Source organism: Vigna radiata, unplaced genomic scaffold (assembly GCF_000741045.1).
Source record: "Vigna radiata var. radiata cultivar VC1973A unplaced genomic scaffold, Vradiata_ver6 scaffold_48, whole genome shotgun sequence".
Classification (NCBI taxonomy): Eukaryota; Viridiplantae; Streptophyta; class Magnoliopsida; order Fabales; family Fabaceae; genus Vigna; species Vigna radiata.
This window is the reverse complement of record NW_014542925.1, coordinates 570,046-593,780: the sequence shown is the minus strand read 5'-3', so window position 1 is coordinate 593,780 and position 23,735 is coordinate 570,046. Positions and strand designations below refer to the sequence as shown.

At 35.5% G+C, this 23,735-nt stretch overlaps 2 protein-coding genes across 3 annotated transcripts; one reads left to right on the top strand and one right to left on the bottom strand.

Annotated features, from left to right (window-relative positions):
• The first annotated feature begins 15,616 nt into the window (after positions 1-15,616).
• Positions 15,617-20,007, top strand: LOC106752881 (SEC1 family transport protein SLY1). Of its 2 annotated transcripts, XM_014634658.2 has the most exons (3): positions 15,617-15,762; positions 15,855-17,702; positions 19,861-20,007. In XM_014634658.2, exons 1-2 carry the CDS (start codon positions 15,732-15,734, stop codon positions 17,693-17,695), a joined length of 1,872 nt encoding a protein of 623 aa, XP_014490144.1. In that variant the 5' UTR covers positions 15,617-15,731; the 3' UTR covers positions 17,696-17,702; positions 19,861-20,007. The 2 variants fall into 2 exon arrangements, with proteins under 2 accessions (XP_014490144.1, XP_014490143.1); XM_014634657.2 differs by lacking the exon at positions 19,861-20,007 and having other exon boundaries at positions 15,618-15,762; positions 15,855-18,098.
• A 300-nt stretch (positions 20,008-20,307) lies between these two features.
• On the bottom strand, positions 20,308-23,533 carry LOC106752851 (pentatricopeptide repeat-containing protein At1g62260, mitochondrial). The gene is made up of 3 exons (XM_014634623.2): positions 21,370-23,533; positions 21,201-21,257; positions 20,308-20,936 (listed from the first exon to the last, which is right to left on the bottom strand). The coding sequence occupies exon 1, from the start codon at positions 23,441-23,443 to the stop codon at positions 21,527-21,529; it is 1,917 nt and encodes a 638-aa protein (XP_014490109.1). The 5' UTR covers positions 23,444-23,533; the 3' UTR covers positions 20,308-20,936; positions 21,201-21,257; positions 21,370-21,526.
• Positions 23,534-23,735: the final 202 nt, after the last annotated feature.

The following is a 23,735-nucleotide window of genomic DNA, read 5'->3' as shown; positions in this document are numbered from 1 at the left end:
ATATATATATATATATATATATATATATATATATATATATATATATATAATAGAAAGAGAGAGTGAGAGAGATATATACAAGAATGATAAAAATAATAAATTTTACTTAAAGAAATATATTAGATTGGTATTTTCAAGAAGAACCTTAAAGAAAATTGTTGATAGGGGGAGTTATATTTAGCTAAACCTATCTCACATTGAGTTTTTGATGATGAACAAAAGAAATGTTTTATAGTTTCTTGCACAACAAATGGCAAAACAATTGTTTAATCTTTATTGTGTTTATGTTTGAACTGATTGGTATATGCATTCACTGATTGTAAATGAATCATATGTTGAAACATATTGCACATTGCATATTTGGAAGAAATAATCGATTAAACTATTTACATAATCTATTAAATTTCTTCAGATTTCAGTATATGCTTTACAAGGGCAAAACAACTATGTTTTAACCGATTACATTAGTTATATAATCGATTAAACATGTTACAATGCATACATGTGTTTGTTGAGTGCATTGATGTGTTTATAAAAGAAAATGATTTTGAAATTTGCTTAAGTATGGAACTTTACCGATTACATAAGTTTCACAATCAGTTAAATTGTTTATCTTGCAAAAATCATTTTCATTGAAAGTTGTCACTGCCTATAACGGTCATATTTTGTTGTTGTTTGCTTGTTTGATTTACATAATCGATTGCATGCACCATTTGATCATATTTTGCACTTGAGGTGTACTCATTGAGGATCAATGTTGACTTTACAATCAAGAAGATTGTGTTTCCTGTTGTTGTGAGCCAAGAAGAGAAACTATGTGTTCTGCATTTAGAGTTGGAATTGCTCTATCGGTTATAGAAAGTTGGGATTACTTTCTGGGTTGTGAGATTGTGAGGTGATTCACATCTTATACTATAGGTGATATTGAGTTGGGAAAGAAGAGTGCATTGAGAGGGGAGTTCTCTGTATTCTTGCTTGTATAACTCTATCAATATAGTGGTTCCCTTCAACTAAGATTGTTGAAGAAAGACTGGATGTAAGCTTGACTAAACCAGTATAAATTCTTTGTGTTGATTTTTCTTCCCTTCTCTTTTATTTTTGTTCATATACTTGTTATATTGCATTCCAAGAAACCTCAAAGATTTTGAAAAGCTTTTGAAAAAAACATTTTTTTAAAGGGCTAATCAATTCACCTTCCCCCTCTTAGTTTTGATACAAGGCATCACTTTTTCTACAATTGGCACCAGAGTTGGGAATTCGAAGTTTACTCAAATTTTAATCGGTTAGGTTTTAAGCATTATCGACTAAATTGTTCCTGATGGCAAGTGTATCTCAAACCTTTGGTGAAGGGGGCATCCACAAATAGACCATCACTATTTACGAGTGAGAATTACCCATTTTGGAAAATTAGAATGAAAATTTTCATGAAACCAGTTGACAAGGGTATTTGGGATGCAATTATTAATGGTCCCTTTGAACCAACAAAAATGGAGAATGACAAGTTAAAGGCCAAAGAATTTTCAAAGTGGATAATAGATGAAAACAGAAGAGCACACTATAATTTTAGAGCAAAGAACATCATATCCTCTACGCTTACAATCGATGAGTTCTTGAAGTGACTCACGAAGGAACTGATGAAGTAAAGAGAGCTAGAAAGAATTCACTCATCTAGAGTATGAAATATTCAGAATGGAGATTGGAGAGACAATCTATGATGTCCAGAAAAGGTTCACACACATAGTCAACCACCTTCTTGCACTTAGAAAGACTTTTGAGAAAGAAGAAATTAACATCAAAATCTTGAAAAGTCTTAATAGAAGCTGGCAACCTAAAGTCACAACAATCTCAGAATCCAAAGATCTAACAACCATGAACATGGCTACTTTGTTTGGAAAGCTGAGAGAGCATGAACTTGAATTCGACAGATTGAGGATAGAAGAAGAAAGTGAGCAGAAACATTCAATAGCCCTCAAGACTACAAGCAGAACTACCTCAAGAAAGCATCCTGAGGAAGCAAACTCAGAACCTGAAATGACAGAATTGGAAGCCATGAATATAATGGTAAAGAAATTCTCAAAATTCATGAAATCTAGAAAATCTGGTTTTGATTTTGTAAGTAATCCTAGAGGCAGCAAAAGAAGAGCAAACATGTAGTTCCTACATGTTATGATATGGAAAAGAAGGCCACATCAAGCCTAACTGTTCGGTCTTGAAGATGAAGCAAAAATTTGATGAAAATACCAACTAAGTTAGAAGAAAGAGCAAGCAAAAGAAATCCTACATTGGTTGGGAAGACAGTGACTCCAATTTCTCCTCAAGTGATGATGATCAAAGCTTGGAGGAAGAGAAAAATCTATCCTTGATGGCTGGCTTGGTATGTTCTAAAAGCAGTGATTGTAGCTTTGATGATGAACTAATAGAGGACAGGTATTATCAACTCCTTGATGCATTTAAAGAATTACATGTTGATGCCATTAAAATGCAATATTAGGTTAATCATTAATGAGTGAGAAAAAATATCTTGAGCATAGGATTAATAATCTGGTTGATGATAATGAATGACTTAAAATTAAGCTTGAAACTGCTTTACAATCTACAAGGAAGGCTAAATCTGAGATTAAAACAATAGTTCAATAATGAACTAATTGTCCTACACGCCTTGAGAAAATAGATTACTTGATGAAGACTCTATCTAAGTTTACTCTAGGAAGATTCAATCTTGAGGTTGTGCTATGCAGAGAGTAAACACTTACATTCATAAATTCTCAAAGTCAATGAGTGTATACACATCTTGTTGAGGTTGGAACTATTTTGCATAAGTGGATAACATGTTTAGTGCTAAATTGGATGAATTCGATTGTATTTAACTGGTTTAGTTATTTTTATGCTCAATTTTAACTTTCTTTGCATATATGCATATTATGAATTGATTTGTGAGTGAGTGATGATGTGAAAATTTTGTGAAAGTTCTGATTAATGGGTTTGTATTCTATTTTTAGTTTTTCCCAAGAGTGCAAATAATGTGAGGGTGTGATGAGTCCCTAACTGCTAGAAAACTAAACACTTAAAACCACTCTTATAGGGCCAAGTTTATGTGAATATTAGCGTTTTAGAATATTTTTAGTGCATATTAGATAAATAGGCTTAAAGTTGCTTGTTTCTTTTAATTAGTAGTTTTTAGCTTATTTTAGTTGCATTCTTAGATTTTCTTAGTTTCATTAATATAACACCCTAAATTTTAAGGGTGTCACTAAAACGCGCCAAAACTAAAAATTTCGTAATCAGGAATAATTTTTCAAATAAATTGAATCCAATTAATTTTTACAACATCAATATTCAAATTCAAATGCATGCAAATACATAAATCTGTAAAAATTTCTTCAAAGAAATAACCACATAAACTTTATAAAAATCTTGTTGAAAGTTTATCCCATCTCTCGCATGTCTACCCAACATCGAGCATATATGCATCTGTTGCCATATAACAGCAATGTTATACGATCATCACCACACACACACACACACACACATTTCATACATACACAAACAAGTACGAGTGAGCTAACCGAATAAACATGAATTCACTAGTACATTTGTTAGTCCCTACCACAGTCCTACCACCCTAAATAACATCAACACATAAGACTATAACAAACAATACAATGATAATTCATACATTCTCTTAAAAAGAATCATGACCAACCTATTAGCTTTACAAAACCTGTCCTTTAACGACAACACATGCCAATACTAACCATCTTTATAAACATTTGTCTTCTTCTAAACTTCATTATACCATTACTATTTACCAAAATAGGACAATTCAAGTGGTCCTCAATCGTAGTTTTGGACCTATCTCCCTTGCTTCGCAAGCTGCTCACACCATTTCTAAACTTAGCATGAGATGGAACCCTACGCGAGAGATATCCATCCCTTTCTACCCCCTCATAAGAGGAAAGGGCGACACTCGAATCCCAATCCCTTTTATCGCTCATCAAGGACTCATCTCTTCCACAACCTCTTAAAGACGAAGAGATCCATAATTATACCTCCTCGCAAGAGGAAAGATGACTACCTTTCTACCCTCTTGAAAGATGAAAGGTTCAACCCTTACTCAAAGCATAACTACCACCACACATGGTTCAATACCGTAACTCTCTCACTAAGTTGAAAAATGATAAAAGAAAACCATTACCAATCATCTCGTAACTAATAACGGTTCAAAAACTGTTATTTTGATACTTGAATTTGATGAAAAACACACCCTTTATAACTTAGAATTAGCTTGAAATCATGCATTTTGCTTAAGTTAGGAAATAAGAGAGTAAAAGGTGGTTTTCTTGGTATTATGCTTGATTTTCTCATGATTTGGCAGGTTTTATCTGGAATTGAATAAAGGAGGTTGAAGGAGAGAAGAGTTGGACTCAAGAAAAGGTGGAAAAGTGAATAAATGAAGAATCGCAGCCACCGCTCAGCGCTAACCTAGCGCTGAGCGCCAACCTCTTCAAATGGATACGACACAACGCCTAAGTGTCAACACTGAAGGGAAATCAAGTGACGCGCCCACCATTGAGCGGTATTGTTAACACCCTGACAAGTGTACCAGATCGTATCAAGTAATAATAGAACAATAAGTCCAGATATCGTTTCCCAAGGGACTCTGTGGCCTAAACGTTCATGTGAATTAATCACATATGACTTGAAAGAATAATAATTTGATGTTGTAATGCAAAAACGAAATTAAACATGCAAATACAAAAGCTTGATCAATTGGCAAATAAAGATATGAATGAATGGATGTTGTTGGGATTTACGGTTTCATCCTGATCCACCCTCATATATCTACTATTCCTATTAGATTCAACTTTATTTCCAATGTTCATGCAACTTTCTAATTTATGGATTCTTGGAGTTTTAACACGTTCTGTAAGAGATCAAATAATCTGAAAGAAATCACACAAATCGTTAGAATAAAAAACTCCTTACAAAATTCAAATTCACGTCTATTTATAGATTTTCACAATTTTGTCGCTCTGAAGTCGACTTCGCTACTAATGTGGTCGAATGTACTATGACAGTTATAACAGATAGTAGCAGTCAAAGCAACTTAATTTATTACACAATTAATGCAGTTGATTCTCATTAAATGCTTGGTCAACACAATTAAAAATATAGTCGTTAGACATGTCAAGCATTAACAAAATTTCAAAACATAACAAACTTAGTCAAATGGCTTGCGCACATAGTCGACTTTGTAACATTTCAATGTAGTTTTGAAAAACTTTCTCTTTAAAAAATCACACAGCATACTTTGAAAAACTTTGTGCAAGGACACGAGTTATAATCGACTTACTTCATAATGAAGTCGACTTAAAACTGTTGTTTTGCCACACAGTTAAAGTTCAACAAAATTGAATATGGTTTTTCTTTTCCAAAACATTTGTCATGAAATGACAGATAAAATCACATTTATAACATAGTGAATTGTAATGATCAATCACAGAAAAAACACAAACATGTTCACATATAATCATAATCATCAAAGAAATGAACATGTAACACAAAACACACATGTGTTATTAATTATTTGTTGTCATCATAAAAAACCAAAAGCTTTAAGATTGTAGGTTCAGCCAAACCAATGCTCCCTCTATCAACAATCTCAACAAAAAAAACTCTAAAACATCAAAAGCAAGATTGAATTTGAGATTAGAGTGAAGTTAAAAGTTGATTAATAAATTGCCAATATCATTTTACTATTTTATTCGTGATTGTGAAATTTCATGTTTAATTGTGTGTTTTAGCTTTGGGAATGTGTTGTTATTATACTTGTATGCTTGCATTAACTTTTAGGATTCATTTTAAGAAAGTTTGACATTTTAATTTCAGAGTTTGCATTGTGTTCGTTGATCTCGGTAATTAGGGTTCATAATTAGAAATATTTGCATTTCATAATTTTAAGCCAAAATAGTGATTTCGTGTGTTGATATTAACCATATAAAAGTATTTCGAATCACATCCATCATTTAATTGTGCATGTACATGTCTATGTTGCATCAAATTCATGATAGAGTTCATCTCATGGCATATTTTTAAGATTTTATGCATCTGAGTTTAGGTTAGCAATTGTAATCAAGTTTGGTTGTGGTCAAGCATGAATTCTAGTTGCATTTATCATGTTAGAGATTTTGTAAGCTCATCATAGCATAATTCCTTCTTGTATTCATTCAAATACTTAAGTTGAATTAAATTTTCATATAGGAATTTCATCAAATTGTTTGTATATAATCTTTTCTACATTATTTTAGGTTTAGGGATATTTTGATTGCATTTTTTTAGCAGCTTTAGCATATCATTTAGTACACACACACGCACACGCGCGCGCGCGCACACACACACACACACACACACACACACACACACACACACACACATATATATATATATACTAAATAATTTTAGATAGATTAGGATTAGTTGTTTTCCCATATCAAATAACATCACACACATTATAACTAGTTAATTGGTTGTTGTATCCTTAAATTGATTCTTGGTTGACCTTATACTATATTTAAGGGGAAAACCATCATTTGTAGATATTGATGTCACACTATTATAATGCATATTTATCTCATTATATTACAAAGTGCATCTTTTTATAGGATGAATTAGGGAAGACCCTTTGAATTCAGTATTAATTCTCAATAAGTACTCTTTAATACCCACTAATATTACATAATTCCTATAATATGAATAATTATTTCCTATATTTAATTAAAAGATAAAAATTACATAGAAAACTCAAAAGGCTCCTCAAGATCAATCATTCCCTCCTTTTTTAAGTACATTCATCTTCGAATTTCATTAATACTCTTCTTCCAAGAGAAACATAATACCCAGATCAAATATTTGCCTTTTATTGATTTTTCATTTCAGAAGTAGAATCCTTGCAAGAACAGTTGGTTGATTAATACCAAATGATGTGTTGTTGAAACATCTTGTAAAAAAATTCTCCTACAGTTTTTAGTGGACAAAATAACATTGTTGAGACATCTCATAAAAGACATCATCTTTATTATCATTTCCCCCTCCCCTTTTGTTCGTCACTTTTTTCCCACTTATTTCTTCTTTTCTCGTTCCTTTTATATATTTTTTTTTCTTAAAGATCTTTTTGTCTCAACTCCTCCTCTTTATTTTCTTTTTCTCTCAATTACTCCTCTTTATTTTCTTATTCCTTTAAACTCGTCCTCTTCATTTTCTTTTTTCTTTAAACTCTTCCTCGTTATTTTCTTTTTCTCTGAACTCCTTTTTGTTTTCTCTTTCTCTCAATATCTCCTCTTATATTTCTTTTTATGTGCTAATTTCCTTTTTCTCCATCTCTTTCGCTGTCATCGTAGTATGAACATGTCTTTTCCAATATTCATAAAATATTTTCTCTTTACCTTTATACTTTATCTTTTTCTTTTTCCTTTCATTTTCTCTCCTCAAAATTTTCTTTAAATTTCCTCTTCATTTGTGAAACAAACTTATAAACAAACAATTTGTAATAGACATTGAGTTGAGGGGCATTTTTAGCATCACTACCTAGTATAAGTCTAAAATACAAATAAAAAATTGAAAGAATAGATATGAAAAAAAAAACACTAAATATAAAGAGTTGAAGCTCTGATACCAACTTATGAGAAACCAAGGGGATTGTTCTGATATTCAATTTGAGGAAGGATATTATACTCAAGAAAGAAGAGAAGGTGAGTGATAAGTCATGGAGTTGATCACCACAAGTTACCTTGATAAGATCAAAATTGGGGTTCTTATAACGCAAAACTTCATAAAATTCTCACAAATAGAAAACACAATTTTCTATCAAATTCATATGTATCACATTATATTACAAAGTGCATCTTTTTATAAGATGAATTAGGCAAAACCATTTAAATTCCCGTTAATTCTCAATAAGTATTTTTTGATATCCATTAATATTACTTAATTCTATTATATGAACAATTATTTCCTTTTATTAAAAGATAAAAATTACAAAGAAAATTTAAAAGACTCCTTAAGATCATATCAAATAATGTCTACTTCAATTTTAGTAGGTTAAACTTCTTCTGCAAGCTTCCTCAAGGCACCAAAGTACGTTAGAGTTGGTTCCTTCTCTTAGGTGCATTATACTTGTCAATAGAAACATCTAAGCACACCTCACTAGTCATGAATTATGAGAAAACATAACTATTGTTGTAGTTGCAAGTGACCTAAAATAATGTGCTTATAATTGTATTAAAGTAAATGTCACTTAATATTAGGAAATGAAATCTATATATGGATGAGTAAAATGAATGTAAAGGCTAAATAAAATCCCAACCAAAAATATAAAATGAAATTATTAATTCTAAATCTAAGACAAACTATAACAAGAGTTCTAAAGTATATTTTTTAGGATTTAATAATTACACTAGCCTACTACTAACAAGCTAATTAGGTAAGACTAAGATAATACTAAGACTAGACTAGGACTAATGAAACTAAGAAAATTTAAGAAAGAACACTCTTCTTTATATTATCACTAAAATAAGCTAAAAACTACTAATTAAAGAAAGGTTTAATCATGTAGTTGTCTCTATTTTTGATGAATTTTCTCAAATAGGTCTCTTAGTTATTTTTTGTCTCAATTCGGCCCATAATTGTGAAAAATTGATGTAATTGGACCTATAGCATTAAAATAGGTTAACGACGTTAAATGTCAGCTGACATGACACAATGACGTGGTGTAATTAAAATATGCGGCAAACTTAGAGCATTTTACGTGCAGTAGTGATGTGGAAAACCAGAAGAAATAATCTCGTTGTTGAACTAGAGAGGCAAAAAAAATAGGGAAGCTTTTAGATTTTCCTTTCTAGAGAGGGCCAAAGTTAAGATCAATGGCTTGAGACAAGGTTCCTAAAGGAAAAGTGATTTATGAACTCGACTCGAATCGATTAGAACTTTATGAGTTTTAAAAAGAATTTTACAACATTTGAATAAATTAACCAAAAGAATATAGGTTTCAAGTAATATGCTACAAAGAAAAGGATTTCCTAGCCCAAATAAAGCTAATCCCGGAAGTTACTTCAAGGTCTAGAAACAGATCTCTGACTTAACTCCTTCACCTATTTTTATTTCAATTTTTTTTTGTCTTTTGATATTTTAAACATTAGGGGTCACAAAAATATAATTAAAATCAAATTGGGAATTTTTTGAGGCAATTTGCATTTCATGAAATTAGGGTTCACGAGTTATGTCATCCAAATTGAGGATTGATTAAGTGAAATTGGGTATTATAATGGTTGTTGGTGTGAGGCCTGTGGTGGATGATAAGATTCTAGTTTTCGGTTTTCTGCTGGTGGTTCCCATGGCAGTGTGATTTGGAAACTCGAATGGCTTCTACGATTTGGCTTATGCATTTTGGGGTTGCTATTTCGCAAGAGAAGATGAAGGACAAGGCTCGTAAACTATTCGTTAATTTGTGGTTCATTGAACCTGGGTCTGTTTTAGCAGGTGTGAAGGTATGAGAAGTTGGCCAAGTTGCGCTTTCCATGAGGAAGACGATGGAGGTGTGGTGGTTCTGTGGTTGCTAGTTTGGATGTTGTGGAGAAGCAAGGTTGGCTTAGCCATTGATACGATTTCCCCGAACACATTTAGGCATGTTCGTTTGATCAACACATTATAGGAAGTATTCACCTCAACTAATAAATACCTTACCCTTAGTTCCTTCATTTCGCACTCCATTCCCAAGCAAGTCCTCAGATCTACCTACCCTCTTGTGTCCACCCGTTCGTCTACGAAGCCAACAATTTCCTCGTTGTAAGGGACAATTAGATCTTCAAAGAAGTCCATCTTCTAGAACGTCTTCCAGTAGAGGATACTTATAGAACTTCCTTAGTCGATTGGCACCTGTTGAGATTGTTGATAAGGGAAGAACTGGTTTGGCTAAATCTTAATCTCACAGTGTTTCTGGTTCTTGATGATGACAACACATTATTAATAACACATGTATTGATATGTGTTACATGTTCAAATCTTTATTGTGTATGAATTCTTGAAGAACATGTTTGTGTGCTTATTCACTGCTTTTTACATGAGATATCATCTGTGATTTCATTACATATGTTTCAGAAAAGAAAACCAAATGCACTTGGTTAAATTTATATTGTGTGGCAAAACTGCATGTTTTAAGTCAACTTCATTATGAAGTAAGTCGATTAAAACTCGTGACTTTGTACAGATTTTCAAAAACAATGTTGTGAGTAATTTTGCAAAGAAAAGATTTTCAGAACTTCATTGAAGTGACATAGTCGACTATATGCGCAAACAACTCGACTTAGTTAGTCATATTTTGAATTTCTGTTAATGCTTGTGAACTGTAACAACTTTATTTTGATTATGTGTTCAAGCATTAATTGCAAGTCAACTGAATTAAATGTGTAATCAATTTGGTTGGTCTGACTACTACTAATTGTTTTAACTGTCATAATTGTCTGGTTACAAACGACTGGATTAGTAGTGAAGTCGACTATAGGAGCGTCTATTTTATAGAAAACTATAAATAGACGTGATTCAGCTTTACACAGAGACTTTGGTAATTCTAACACTTTCCTTCTGTTGTTTCAGATTTTGATCTCTGTGAAAACGCTCCAAACTCATCAAGAAGACCGTGGAGATCTGTCTTAGATAGTTGCTTGAGGAGCAAGGCTGTGCTGAAAGAATAGCTTGATCATATTGCACATTAAGGTGTACTGGAAATGTGATCACCTACTTCTCTCAATCTTTGGAAGATTGTGGCTGCCCTATTATGATTACAGGAAGAGGACATATTGTGTATTGGGATAACTTTGAGGATTGTTTAAAGTTGACAAAGACTGCAGGAGAGGGGATATCTTGTTGCTGCTCTTTGGGTGTTGTATGCCTATATTTTGGTTAGAGGTTAGAGAGATGTTTTATATTTTGACGTGGAGGTCTCTATAGAAACCTTGTTGTAAAAACCTTGACCATTATAGTGCATTTGCTTCCGGGTACAGGAAGGACACTAGATGTAGGCAGTTTGGCCGAACCAGTACAAAAACTGTGTTTGAATTTCTCTATCTTTGAACTCTTTATTTTTAAGTCGACTTTACTTTCTGCATAGTCAACTATTTTCCGCTGCACTTGATTTATCTTTATCATTCAGATTTAAGAAACTTTTGAAAGGTTTACACTTTGCGAAAAAGATTTGAAAAAGACTCTGATTTTTAAACCTCACCAATTTATACCCCCTCTTGGTGTTGAAAATAAGCCATTCTTTTTCCAACAACACCTTACTCACATTGTGCCAAGCGGTCTCAACCATGATAACCATTGGGTCATTTTTGTCGGGGTTTGAGGCGTGGAAATCTTCATCTGAGAAGGTGATGGATGACATGGATCTCTACTTTTTATTGATAAGGTGGATGGTTTTCAAGCCCCAAAGATGTCTTTTTCATGCTGAGGAGAATGCTCCGCCTCCTGCGAACCCTCCATATATTGTGTTTTTGTGACTGCGTAATGGGCAACCACGACCCTTGCTCCTATTTTGGCACTGGTTGCCGAATCGACACTTGTCCTATTGAAGGGGATGGTCTGGACTCCTCCGTGTGGGCATCTTTCAACCTACTCTACCTTCAGATATTTTTGAAAATGACCCGTTCGGATCAGCTCTTCGATCTTATCACGAAGGGTGGACACTCTTCCGATGTATGCCCAAGGTTCTGATGGCATCAGCAATGTTTCTTCCCATCAGAATTCCTGGGGGTTGATCGGGGGGAGGAGATCCACACTTAATGTCTCTTCAAAGATTCTTACCCTTGGCACGTTCAAAAGGGTGTACTAGTTGAACTTAGGACCTTGGGGGAGGTCCATGGGCATGGACCTACCCCTTTTATCTCCTTCACTGATTGATTTCTTCTCGTCCTTCCTTTCCCTACCAGAGGCTACAACTGTAGCTTCCTCCTGTTGCTTCTTTCGAAAGGCGCACATGTCTTCGATGTGCATAAACTCGACTGCCCTATCTTGTAGCTTGTCTATAGTCTTTGGTGGCCTAGCACATAGGCTATTTGCAAACAGTCCCGCCTTCAGGGTCTCCGGTAGGTTGTTAAGGATGAACTCTTGACTGATGTCTCTTGCCTTCAGGGTATGAATATCGGTAAAATAGTTTATAGTGTTTGGGGGCAAGGTGTTGAACCACACCAATACCTCTCCCTTCACGGAGAGAGAGAACGTTCAACACCAGACGGGGTTGCTCGAGGAGTATAAGGCCATGGTATTTACGAACGAGTGAAGGTGCTCGTCGGGGTCCGCCAATCCATCATACTTCTCAAAGATGGGGGATGTCGACTTCTCGGGCATTGGTGCTTCCATGACAGTCGCAGTGAAGGGTAGTAAGCCCTCTACCTGTATCGTTTGAACCAAGAGGATTCTCTCTGTTGGTAGAAGTACTCACATCCTGACTGGTCTTACTTGGTCCCTCGGTCTAAAAATTCTCCTTTGAGGGAGTGGGGATTATCGACACTGAGTGTTGGGCCGACTGCTCTTGCGTACCGACAACGTGTTCGACCCTTAGTGTTGCTATCTCGGCCTCATGTCGCCTCTACATCTCTTGCATTTGTCTATGCATCTCTCTAATTAGCTTCATAGTATCCTATTGATCGCCCATGTTTCTTGTGGTCACCATTGGGTTTCTTCGTTCATCCTCGAGTCCCACGATGGATGCCAAAATGTTTTGGATGTGGGGTCAAGAATCACAATGAAGACACTCATTCACACTTTTCTTCCAATCCTTTAACATCGCTCTAAGTCCCTGTTACAAAATTATCTTCAGTCCTTCGTGTTTAAACTCTAAGCTGAGTAGGTAGGTACTTCGACTCTCAAATCAGTTATATGTGTTTGATCGGTTATCAGAGTAAAATCTTAAATTTATAATAAATACAATTACCTACTTTCTTTCTTTACCTCTAATTTATAAATTTAAAAATAAACTTTTAATTAAAGTTGACTTAATTACATTCCAACAAACCCCAAAATCGATAAATATATTTTCCTTCTTAATATATTCGATTTGTAGTATTCATACTTAATATTTATATAACTAATTGGCTTATTGAAAAATTGTATAAACTTTGAATTAGAAACGACTTTTGTCCTTTTTTTTTAAGTTGACCATCTAATGTTAATATCCATTTATTTACCACATATCATACAAATTACAAAGATATGATTTCATTTTAGAAATGTGATAGATGAAAATAACCCATCTACATATATTTATAATAATTCAAATAGAAAATGAATAAAATATCTTTTCTTTTCTTAATTATAACTTGGCTTAATACCTCCAATGGTCCTCATATTTGTTTGTCAATCTCAGTTTGGTCCTCAAGTTTTAAACAGTCTCAATTTGGTCACAATTTTTGTAAAAATGCAAACATTTTACCCCGACCGTTAAATGCTACCAAACGGCGTTAATATTAGCTGAGCTGTAATTATTTTTATTATAATGATTAAATTCAACGAGTGATGTGTTTCCCATCTTAATTCCACCTCACATGATTAAAAAAATCTGATGACTGAAACCAGATCTTCTCCTCCCTCTCCCTCTCCCTTGCGTCCTCCCCTCTCAACGCTTTACTGGTGCCATCACCAACAACCACCACCGTCCAACAAAACACCAAATATTTAAAATTTTTCTCCTCTGGTGATACCTATTGCATATCTCTTCATCCCTTCACCAAGCCAACCAAATCATCTACTTCAAACCCCCAAAACCTTCTGCAACAAGCTTTAACTCAAAAGCAAAACCCCACTTCACCTTATTTATCTTTCTTCTTCGTTCAACTCCATAGAGACCCTCGTCAATGAGCAACACCCAGACCAAATAACAGCGTCAAAAGATCGGACCTTTACCCGACCAAGAGGGAGGTTGGACTCGAAGACCTCTCCACGCCTGAACCCTCTTCGTTTGGCGGAGGTGGCAGAAGTAGCCTTGGTGGCGGAGGAAGGAGAGAAACTCACGTCCTCTGATTCCCTGTAGGTTTGATGACGGCGTTGATGAAGCGACACATGGAGCGGCAGAAAGCGTCGTACTTGGTCGTGGCCGGGGAGAGGAACGTGAAGTCGCCGCCATGGAAGAAGACGACGACAGGAAGGGTGGCAGCAGAGGCGGAAGTAGTGGGAGAGAAGAGGTGAAACCAAAGGTTACGTGTGGCATCGATAGTGACGTCGGAGGTGGTGATAGACAGTTTTTGTGTAGATGATTTTTTGGCATCCTTCAACGTTGTTTCAACTATCAAGTTACTTGTATTGGTTTACCTATCCTGTCTTCCTTTTATGATTTCGTTTATCTTCCTTATGTGAGTTAAAAATTTTCTCTTTTATGTCATTTACAGCTGTTAGGCTGTGAACTTTAAAAATTTTCCATCTTCAGCAGCACCTGCCACATACGCTATCCTATTCCATCTCGGCATTGCTGCAGTTCTATTGCTTTATGTACTTTTCTGGTTGAAGGTATTCTTACTTATATTCTATTCAACATGTTTCTGTAGTGATATCTATTTCTCCATTTAAAGTATGGTGATCTTAATAAATGAGAAGCAGTCTCCTGTAAATTATAATTGCGTTTTATAGATACATGTTTGTGATTTCGTGTCGACTCTCAGTTTCGAGGATTGTCGTTTACTGTCTACAAGTTTCAGCCAATTGTAAGGAATGGACAATTTCTGGAAGTGGATATAGATATGGCTTAGATCCCTTTATGAAGACGGGGTTGGATTGTGCAAATGCTTATCTTTCATATCTCATTTGTCCCTACCAATAATCCACATTGCACACATCTTCTTCTCCTTTTCGTGTATCGCTGTCACCATACGACACCCTACCAATAACCTGTGTTGTTCATCTTGTAGGTAAAAATAACTTTTCTGGTTTGGTACACAAACAGAGGAGAAGGGGTGTTCGACGACATTTTTTAGTTTCAGATGGAGAAAAGGTGTGAGTCGGGGGGTTTGATGGTGGAGGAATGAGTGAAATGTGATCAATGATTGGAAGGAAAAAGAAAGACCATAGCCACGTGGATTTAAAGATTTTAAAATATAAAAAAGAAATTACAGCTTAATTTAAAGTTAACGCCGTCTTAATATATTTAACAGTTGAGATAAAATGTTTGTATTTTTACAAAAATTGTGACTGTTTAAAACTTGAGAATCAAAGTGAAATTCACATACAAATATAAGAAGCATTGAAGATATTAAACCTTATAACTTTTAACAAAAAGAACCGAAAATTACGATCAATATGATTTTTTTTTAATTGCTAAAACGTCAACTAATTTGTAACGGGAGAGTAAAGAAAATGGCGGATGTTTACTAAAAAAATGTAGGTAAAAGTTTTGGAAAAATACTTCCAGATTTCATTGACAAAGAAGTCTTAGAACACAAAATAATAATATCTGTGACAATATTTTAAATAACAAAAAAAAAGAAAAACGTGGCATTTTCCTAAAACATTGGTAGTATTAGGATAGCTACTTAACATTGAGCAAAATAAATAAAAAATAAATAAAAAAAAAGAGTTGAATAGAAATAGGTGTAAGAAGAGGAAGAGAGAATGCATAGTGTATTTATATCTGAATCCAGATCCAGCACCGTTTCAGCAACCCACCCAATTCCCATCGCTCCGCCGTCACAGCCATGTCTCTGAATCTCCGTCAGAAGCAAACAGGTAATCACTCTCAATTCCGATCTCTGCATTTTCCGATTCCCAATGAGCCCCCTCGTTTCCCTTGCCTCGCTAACCATCCATTGGCGTTTCAGAATGCATCGCGCGCATGCTCAACCTCAACCAGCCGCTCAACGCCACCACCGGCACGGCCAACGAGGAAGTCTACAAGATCCTCATCTACGATAAGTTCTGCCAGAACATTCTCTCCCCCTTGATCCACGTCAAGGACCTCCGCAAGCACGGCGTAACCCTCTACTTCCTCATCGACAAGGATCGCAAGCCCGTTCATGACGTTCCGGCGGTGTACTTCGTCCAACCTAACCAATCCAACGTTCAACGCATCGTTTCGGACGCGTCTAAAGCTCTCTACCAGAGCCTTCACCTCAATTTCTCCACCTCCATCCCCCGGCCACTCCTCGAAGACCTCGCCTCTGGAACCCTAAACTCCGATTCCATTCAGCGAATCTCCAAGGTCCATGATCAGTATCTGGAGTTTGTAACCCTAGAGGATAACCTTTTTTCGCTGGCCCACAAGTCTTGTTATGTTCAACTCAATGACCCTTCTGCTGGAGACAAGGACATTGAGGAGCTTGTTGAGAAGATCGTTGGTGGGTTGTTTTGCGTGTTGGCCACTCTCTCTGTTGTGCCGGTTATCCGCTGCCCGCGTGGCGGCCCTGCTGAGATGGTTGCTTCTGCGTTGGATCAGCGCATTAGGGATCATTTGTTGTCCAAAAATAATTTGTTTACAGAGGGTGGGAACTTTGTGAGCTCGTTTCAGCGCCCTGTCTTGTGTATCTTTGACCGGAATTTTGAGTTGCCGGTGGCGATTCAGCATGATTTTCGCTACCGGCCTCTTGTTCATGATGTGCTTGGGTTGAAGCTGAATAGGCTGAGTGTGCAGGGGGAGAAAGGTGGTATGAGGTCTTATGAGTTGGATTATGCTGATTCGTTTTGGGTTGCGAATGGATCGCTAGAGTTCCCAGAGGTTGCGGTTGAGATTGAGACACAGTTGAATAAGTATAAGAAGGATGTGGATGAGGTGAATAAGAGGACTGGTGGGACTCATGGTGCTGAGTTTGATGGGACGGATTTGATTGGGAACACGAAGCATTTGATGAATGCTGTGAATTCTCTGCCTGAGTTGACTGAGAGAAAGCAGGTGATTGATAAACATACGAACATCGCGACCGTGTTGTTGGGGGAGATCAAGGAGAGGTCCCTTGATTCTTATGCTAAGAAGGAGAATGACATGTTGGTTAGAGGTGGCATTGAAAGGGGAGACCTGCTTAGTGTGCTCAGGGGGAAGGGAACAAAGATGGATAAGCTTAGGTTTGCCATCATATATCTTATTTCTTCTGAAAGCATTAATCAGTCTGAAGTAGAGGCTGTAGAAGCAGCTCTGAGAGAGTCTGAGGTTGATACTGCCGCTTTTCAGTACGTGAAGAAGATCAAGTCGTTGAATGTTTCATTGGCATCAGCGAATTCTGCGAGCAGAAGTAATATTGTTGATTGGGCTGAGAAGCTCTATGGGCAATCAATTAGTGCAGTGACTGCTGGTGTAAAAAACCTTCTATCTAACGATAGGCAGCTAGCATTGGCAAGGACAGTTGAGGCCTTGACTGAAGGTAGGCCAAATCCTGAAACAGATTCATACCTTTCCTTTGATCCCCGGGCCCCTAAATCTGGTTCAGGAGCAAGTAGCAGCCATTTGAAAGGACCATTTAAGGAAGCGATTGTGTTCATGATTGGTGGTGGTAATTACGTTGAATATTGCAGTCTGCAAGAGCTTGCACAACATCAGCAGCCTGCCAAGCATATTATATATGGAACAACAGAAATTCTAACTGGAGTCGACTTTGTAGAGCAGCTTACATTATTGGGGCAGAAGATGGGTTTGGGCAATGTTGGTTCTAGTTCTACCTCAGCTCAGTAGTTCACAGGTGAATGTATTCACATTTCATTTTACCAAATTATTCTTTAGTGTGCAAAGGAAAACCCTCAGACACAAGCAAAGTCAATCTGCTTTTGTTGTTCATTGTCTATAAACGATGAAGGATTACGAGCCTTACACTGCTTTCTTGATTATACAGCTAGTGGATTGCTTATTTCTTGGTAGTTTCCTGTAGCACAGTCATATATGCTTTGTCTTCATTGTAGTGGAAAGTTTTTTGAGAAGCATGGTGCGCCATTTATGTTTAATTTTCGTTCCGTGAGATGTTTTGGTTATTGAGAATCATTTTGTATTAATTAAGATTGATCTGTTTGACCGATTAGGGAGTTCCACCTTAATCATTAATGTCCATTCAACTCTTATAATGAAGATATGTTTATTATCAGGCTGATGTCTTTTATCATTTTATAATTTTTCTCTTTTTTTTTTTTTTTTGTCAATCCTAACATCAAGTCAAAATCGACAAACTGTGTCATGGCACATTTGCCTATTTCCTGTTTTTTCTTGTTTCTGTCATATCTTCTCCTTGGTTTCCAAACTAAAAGTTTTGTCCTCCCTCTTTTTCTGTATGTCATTTTTCTGTCTATTTATCTCTATTGCTTTTATATCAGTATAGAATGATATATAATGGATCTATATTGTTGGTTGGGTGCTAGTAAAATGTATTATTAGTTAGAATTTGATTGAAAATTAAATTTCTCATTTGATGATTTTCCTGATTTACAAATCAAACGTGTTAAAATTTGATTTCTAATAAATTTCAACCAATAGTAAAGAGAGTATTAAATGAAGTGTTTTTAGGATATCTGATATTTTATTTCATTTTAAAGTTGATCCTTAATTCTCCATTTTTCGATTTCAGTATATTATTTTCCTCTCTGTTCAGAGAGCATTGATTAATAATAGTTATTTGTGGGAATTGCAAGTAAAAGTAGTGATTTAAATGAATTAGTGCAATTAGGGTGAGTTGCTCTGTTGTGGAGGGTTCCTGTTAGGAAAGGTCTTTCCCCCTCATTGATTGTTTGATTAAAATTTGCGTAGGACAATTGCATAAGTTTTAAAAGCTGTGGTCGTTGTGGTTGTTGCACTTTAAGTGATAGGGAAACTGCTATTGGGCATGTGTGCAGTGGATAATTGTTGACTCCTTTTGATTCCAAGGGTCAGACATAACTATGCACCAATAAATTAATCCCCCAAAGTGGAGTTAAACCCAATTCCAAGGATATTGACAAGGGTGTTTGGAGTTCAAGTAGCTTTATTTATTGTGCATTGTTCTGATATATAAGACTTTTTACTAATTCTTTTGTATAGTATATAGTTGGGATAAAAATATATCTTATTATTATTCGTGTAGAAATTAATCTAGTAATTCTATTAAGAGGAGCTAGAAGCTAGGAAAATGAGAACGAAATAACTGGAGTTGAATATTACAAGATTAAGTACGGCATCAAGAACTCCAAGGAAATCCATTGGATTAAGAGCGTGAATGGGTAGACATTATTTGATTATTTGTGTTAATCTTATCTGAATGAGAAAAAGTATGGGTGACAATTGAAAACTAGAATATATGCCCAAGCCTGATAACTTTTTTAATGTCAGTAATTTTAAAAAACAAATGATCGAACATGTAAAAAATATTAGTTCAGTTAATAAATAAACGAAAACTATGTTCAATTATATAACTATAATATTGTCATTTGAGAAAAATATATGTATTATTTTGAATTAGGAAAAACATACATTGGAAATAAAACTATATCGAATTTTGAATATAACAATATATCCATTTTTCAATATATATTTAGAGACCTAGCAAATGATTCAAGGTTGGTTTGAAAGAGTTTCCAAATACCTGTTACTGTTAGGATGTGTATTCTGTCACATGAAAGAATAATAAATACTTTATGGTTGAAAGAGAATGTTGTTCATCTAAGAATCACATCCAATGCAACTATGTTTGTTGTTATTTTATGTGTTGGGTGTTCTGAGTATTTTGTTTTCTACTAAGTAGGGGGCGCAGAGTCGGTTATAGTGCATTGATATGCAATGTACAATTGAGTGTCTGGTAACCAATAGTTCATGTTTGTGATTTTTATCTTGGGGTACTACTAGTATCCCTTTATATTAATTCAACTTTATCTTTGCAGATATAAATGAAAAGAAACTAAGTTTTTCCAGTGGTAAACTATGTCTCAAATACAATCTGCCAGTTGGGTGCGTCAAACAAGTTTGTATGAGATCATTGTGACAATGGTGAATTTTGTAAAGAAAATATAATCTGATATGAATTTGAAGAAACTTCTTTTAGAGACATTATATCTTCCATGAATCTTTTATGGGTGTTGTTAAATTTTTATCAATTGACTGTTTATAAACATCTTTAAAAAAATAAAAATATTACTCAAAATCGAATTTATTGGAGATAATGTACAAAAAATATCGTGCAAAATATATGTATTCACAATTAAAGGTAAGAAGTACTAAAGGAAAGAAAGTTCAGGAAAATAATAAAAGAAATAAATAGAATACCTGAAGTAAATGATTACGATCATCGGTGAGCCACTAGGATTTAAGTAGTATTTATAAATTTCATCATTTATTACAAAGTAAAAATTTGATATTTATACAATAAATTCTAGTTACTCATAACTTCCTAAATTTAAATAATTGTCACCATTGATAATTTTGATTTTTGATCCCTTCCATTAATGAGATCCTGAACTTGATTCTTCAAAATCTCCACTTTTTAACGATTTCATAAGAAACATCATTCTGACAAATCGAAATCATGTGGGAGTTAACGCATACTTTGAAGAATGTGATGATTCTCATAAGAGTGTCCGATACTACGTTCAGCACATTAAAAATTTCACCCATAATACTTTGTAGCTCTGACAGATTTTAACTAATAATTTTAGAAAAAAAAATAATATATTCAAACTAAATACAATTTGAATGTGTAATCTCTATACAAATTTATTAGAGTTTATTCTCTACCGATTACAAGGGAGGGTGGACGAATATTTTTTTTTATAAACTCTGCCACTCCTTTCCAAGTATACACCGGTTCAGCAACCTCAAAGTTACCTTAACTTCCAAAATATTGATTTGTTAAGTCAAACTTCCGACGCCCTTTAGCAGTGCCAAATAGCCACATAGAACATGTCATGGCAGACAGTTCTTTTGCAGGTAGAAACAAGTTACGCCTTCAGCATATGGAAGACTGCACAATAAATAATATCGTTAATAATAGATACTATATATCCAATTTCGTATAGGGTGCTGAATGCTTAGAAAAAATAAATCAGTCCTCAAAAGCATTATGTTTTGCATCTACATTCTTTTCTTATGCCAGACAATGCAATCATGAAATTGTTATCCCAAATTAAGTTAAGCACGGGATCAACATCTTGTGATAAGGTTGCACACATATCATCATTATAAAAAAATATCTGTTTGAGGATCAACTAAAAAAATTGTAACATACCTAATCTTCCAGCCAGCCAAAGTAGAAATCACGTAATGTTGACACTTGCAAATTGATCTATTAAAAAAAACAGAAAATAAGCTGAGATTTATGGCAGTTGACACCACTACGCCACTAATTCACAAAGTTTAGTTCATCCAAAAATAACAAATAACTACCCCTTTTTTACCTCTGAATGTTTGCCAGAAGACATGCTTCTTCCATTTCAAACCAACGTCTGTAAATTTTTTCTACTTTAAAATCTGCTTAATCAGTCAATATCATCTTTCCTATCTGGCACAGTAATGCGACCATCTCTAACAAGACAATAAAGTTGTCACTGTCAATCAGTCTACCCAACTATATCCTGCTTGCTTCTTGACATTCTTTTCTTCCATCAAAACTCTCACACGCTCAGCATCTTCCCACTGTCTTAAATTAGCATACATATTATATAACAATACATACGGAGCTGAACTTTCTGGTTCAAGTCTGATCAAAGCATCAGCTGCTACAATGGCCAATTCTACATTATTATGAACTCTACAAGCACTTAGCAATGCACCCCACACAGCCTTATCTGGTTTAAATGGCATGGTGTTAATCAAATCCATAGCTTCCTTAAGTTGCCCCTGCCGTCCCAAGATGTCCACAAGGGAGGCAAAGTGCTCAACCCGTGGCTCAATACCATAGTCCGTGACCATGGATTTGAATTGTATCCTCCCTTCTTCAACTAATCCTGCGTGGGCACATGCATTTAAAACCGAAATGAAGGTTATATAGGTAGGGTGAATTTTAAGCCTTTTCATCAGTTTGAAAAGCTCTAGGGCTTCTGCCGCTAAGCCATGAGATGCATAGCCTCCAATCATTGCATTCCAAGTGATCACATCTTTATAAAGTTTTCTCTCGTTAAATACAGTGCATGCATCAACTATTGCCCCACATCTCGAGTACATGGTAATAAGGGAATTATTTATCGGTGAGTCAGGAAGAACAATCTTCGTGACAAGCTGATGTATCTGCTTGCCTAGGTAAAGATCCACCAACCCAGTACATACACTGATAACTGATGATAATGTGTGTTTATCTGGCTTCTCTCCCTCAAGCCGCATCTGAGAAAATAGCCTGGCAGCACCCTTATAGTCTTCATTTTTCTCATAACCAGCTATCATCGTATTCCATGAGATCAGGTTTTTGTGGGGCATCTTCTCAAAGAAATATTTTGCAAGATTCAAGTTACCGTTCTGCGCAAACCCAGAAACTATCGAATTCCATGAAAGTACATCAGGACTGGGCATTTCCCTGAAAAGCTTCGAAGCTTCATCCATGTTCGAGATTTGAACATAGCCACTGATCAGAGTGTTCCAAGAACAGGTATCACGCTCCACCATCCTATCAAAGAGCTCCCTGGCAGACACTATGTCTCCCACTTTCACATAGGACATCATCATTGAATTCCATGAGACCACATTTCGCCTGAACCTCCTTTGATCCTTTTCACCACCACCTCGATCATCTGGAATCTCATCAAAAAGGCGCCGAGCTTCTTCCACATGACCTCTTTGACCATAACCTGCAATCAGGGTGTTATAAGCATGCACCAAATTATCCTTATCATCACCACCAAATTCGTGCAAAATCCCAGCAGCCATGTCCAATTCACCGTTTCTAACAAGCCCTGAAATAAGGGCACTAAGAGAGGCAGAATCATGCTCAGGCATCGTCTTAAAAAAACCAACTGCCAAATCCACATTTCCATTCAGCAAGAATCCAGTGATCACAGCATTGGAGGACACAACATTACGCTCCGGCATGGCATTGAAGAGCTTCATAGCCTGGTCCATCCTGCCATTTTTAGCATACCCACTGATGACCGTGTTCCAAGAGACACTATCTCTTTGTGGCATTAGCTCAAACAGCTTACGTCCTTCCTCGATGAACCTACTTCCACGACACGAAAAGTAACCCGAAACAATGAGATTCCAGGACACGATGTCCCTTTGGGGCATTTCGTCAAACAATTGGCGTGCCTTGACAATCTCTCTCCGATGCACGTACCCACTAATCATGGAATTCCAAGTAACGGCATTTCGGTGCTTCATGGAATCAAAGAGTGCTCTCGCTTCTCTTAATCTACCACTTCGAATCAGATTGGATATATATTTGTTGTATTGGTGGAGCGGTGACGAGTAATAGGTACGGGTTAGAGAAGTTAAGGCATGAAAACATCTTCTTCTGCTTAATGTTCTGTACAATGTAGCCATTAACAAAACCAAGACATTGAACAACGTCTTAGGTTAAGTGTCTACCATCCATGTCACACTTCTTATTGATAATATTACATTATAATAATACTTTTTATTGACAACAAATAATCTCCTGAAACAAATTCTATTACGCCTTAAATATTTATTTTGATTCATAATTAAATACTTATTTAACAAATGGTTACAAATCACAAAAAAAAGAAAAAAAAAATCATATCATATTGAAACTTAAAAATAAATTCTAAAAATGACCTGATATCAGGTTGTACCTCCAATTTTTATTAAATTT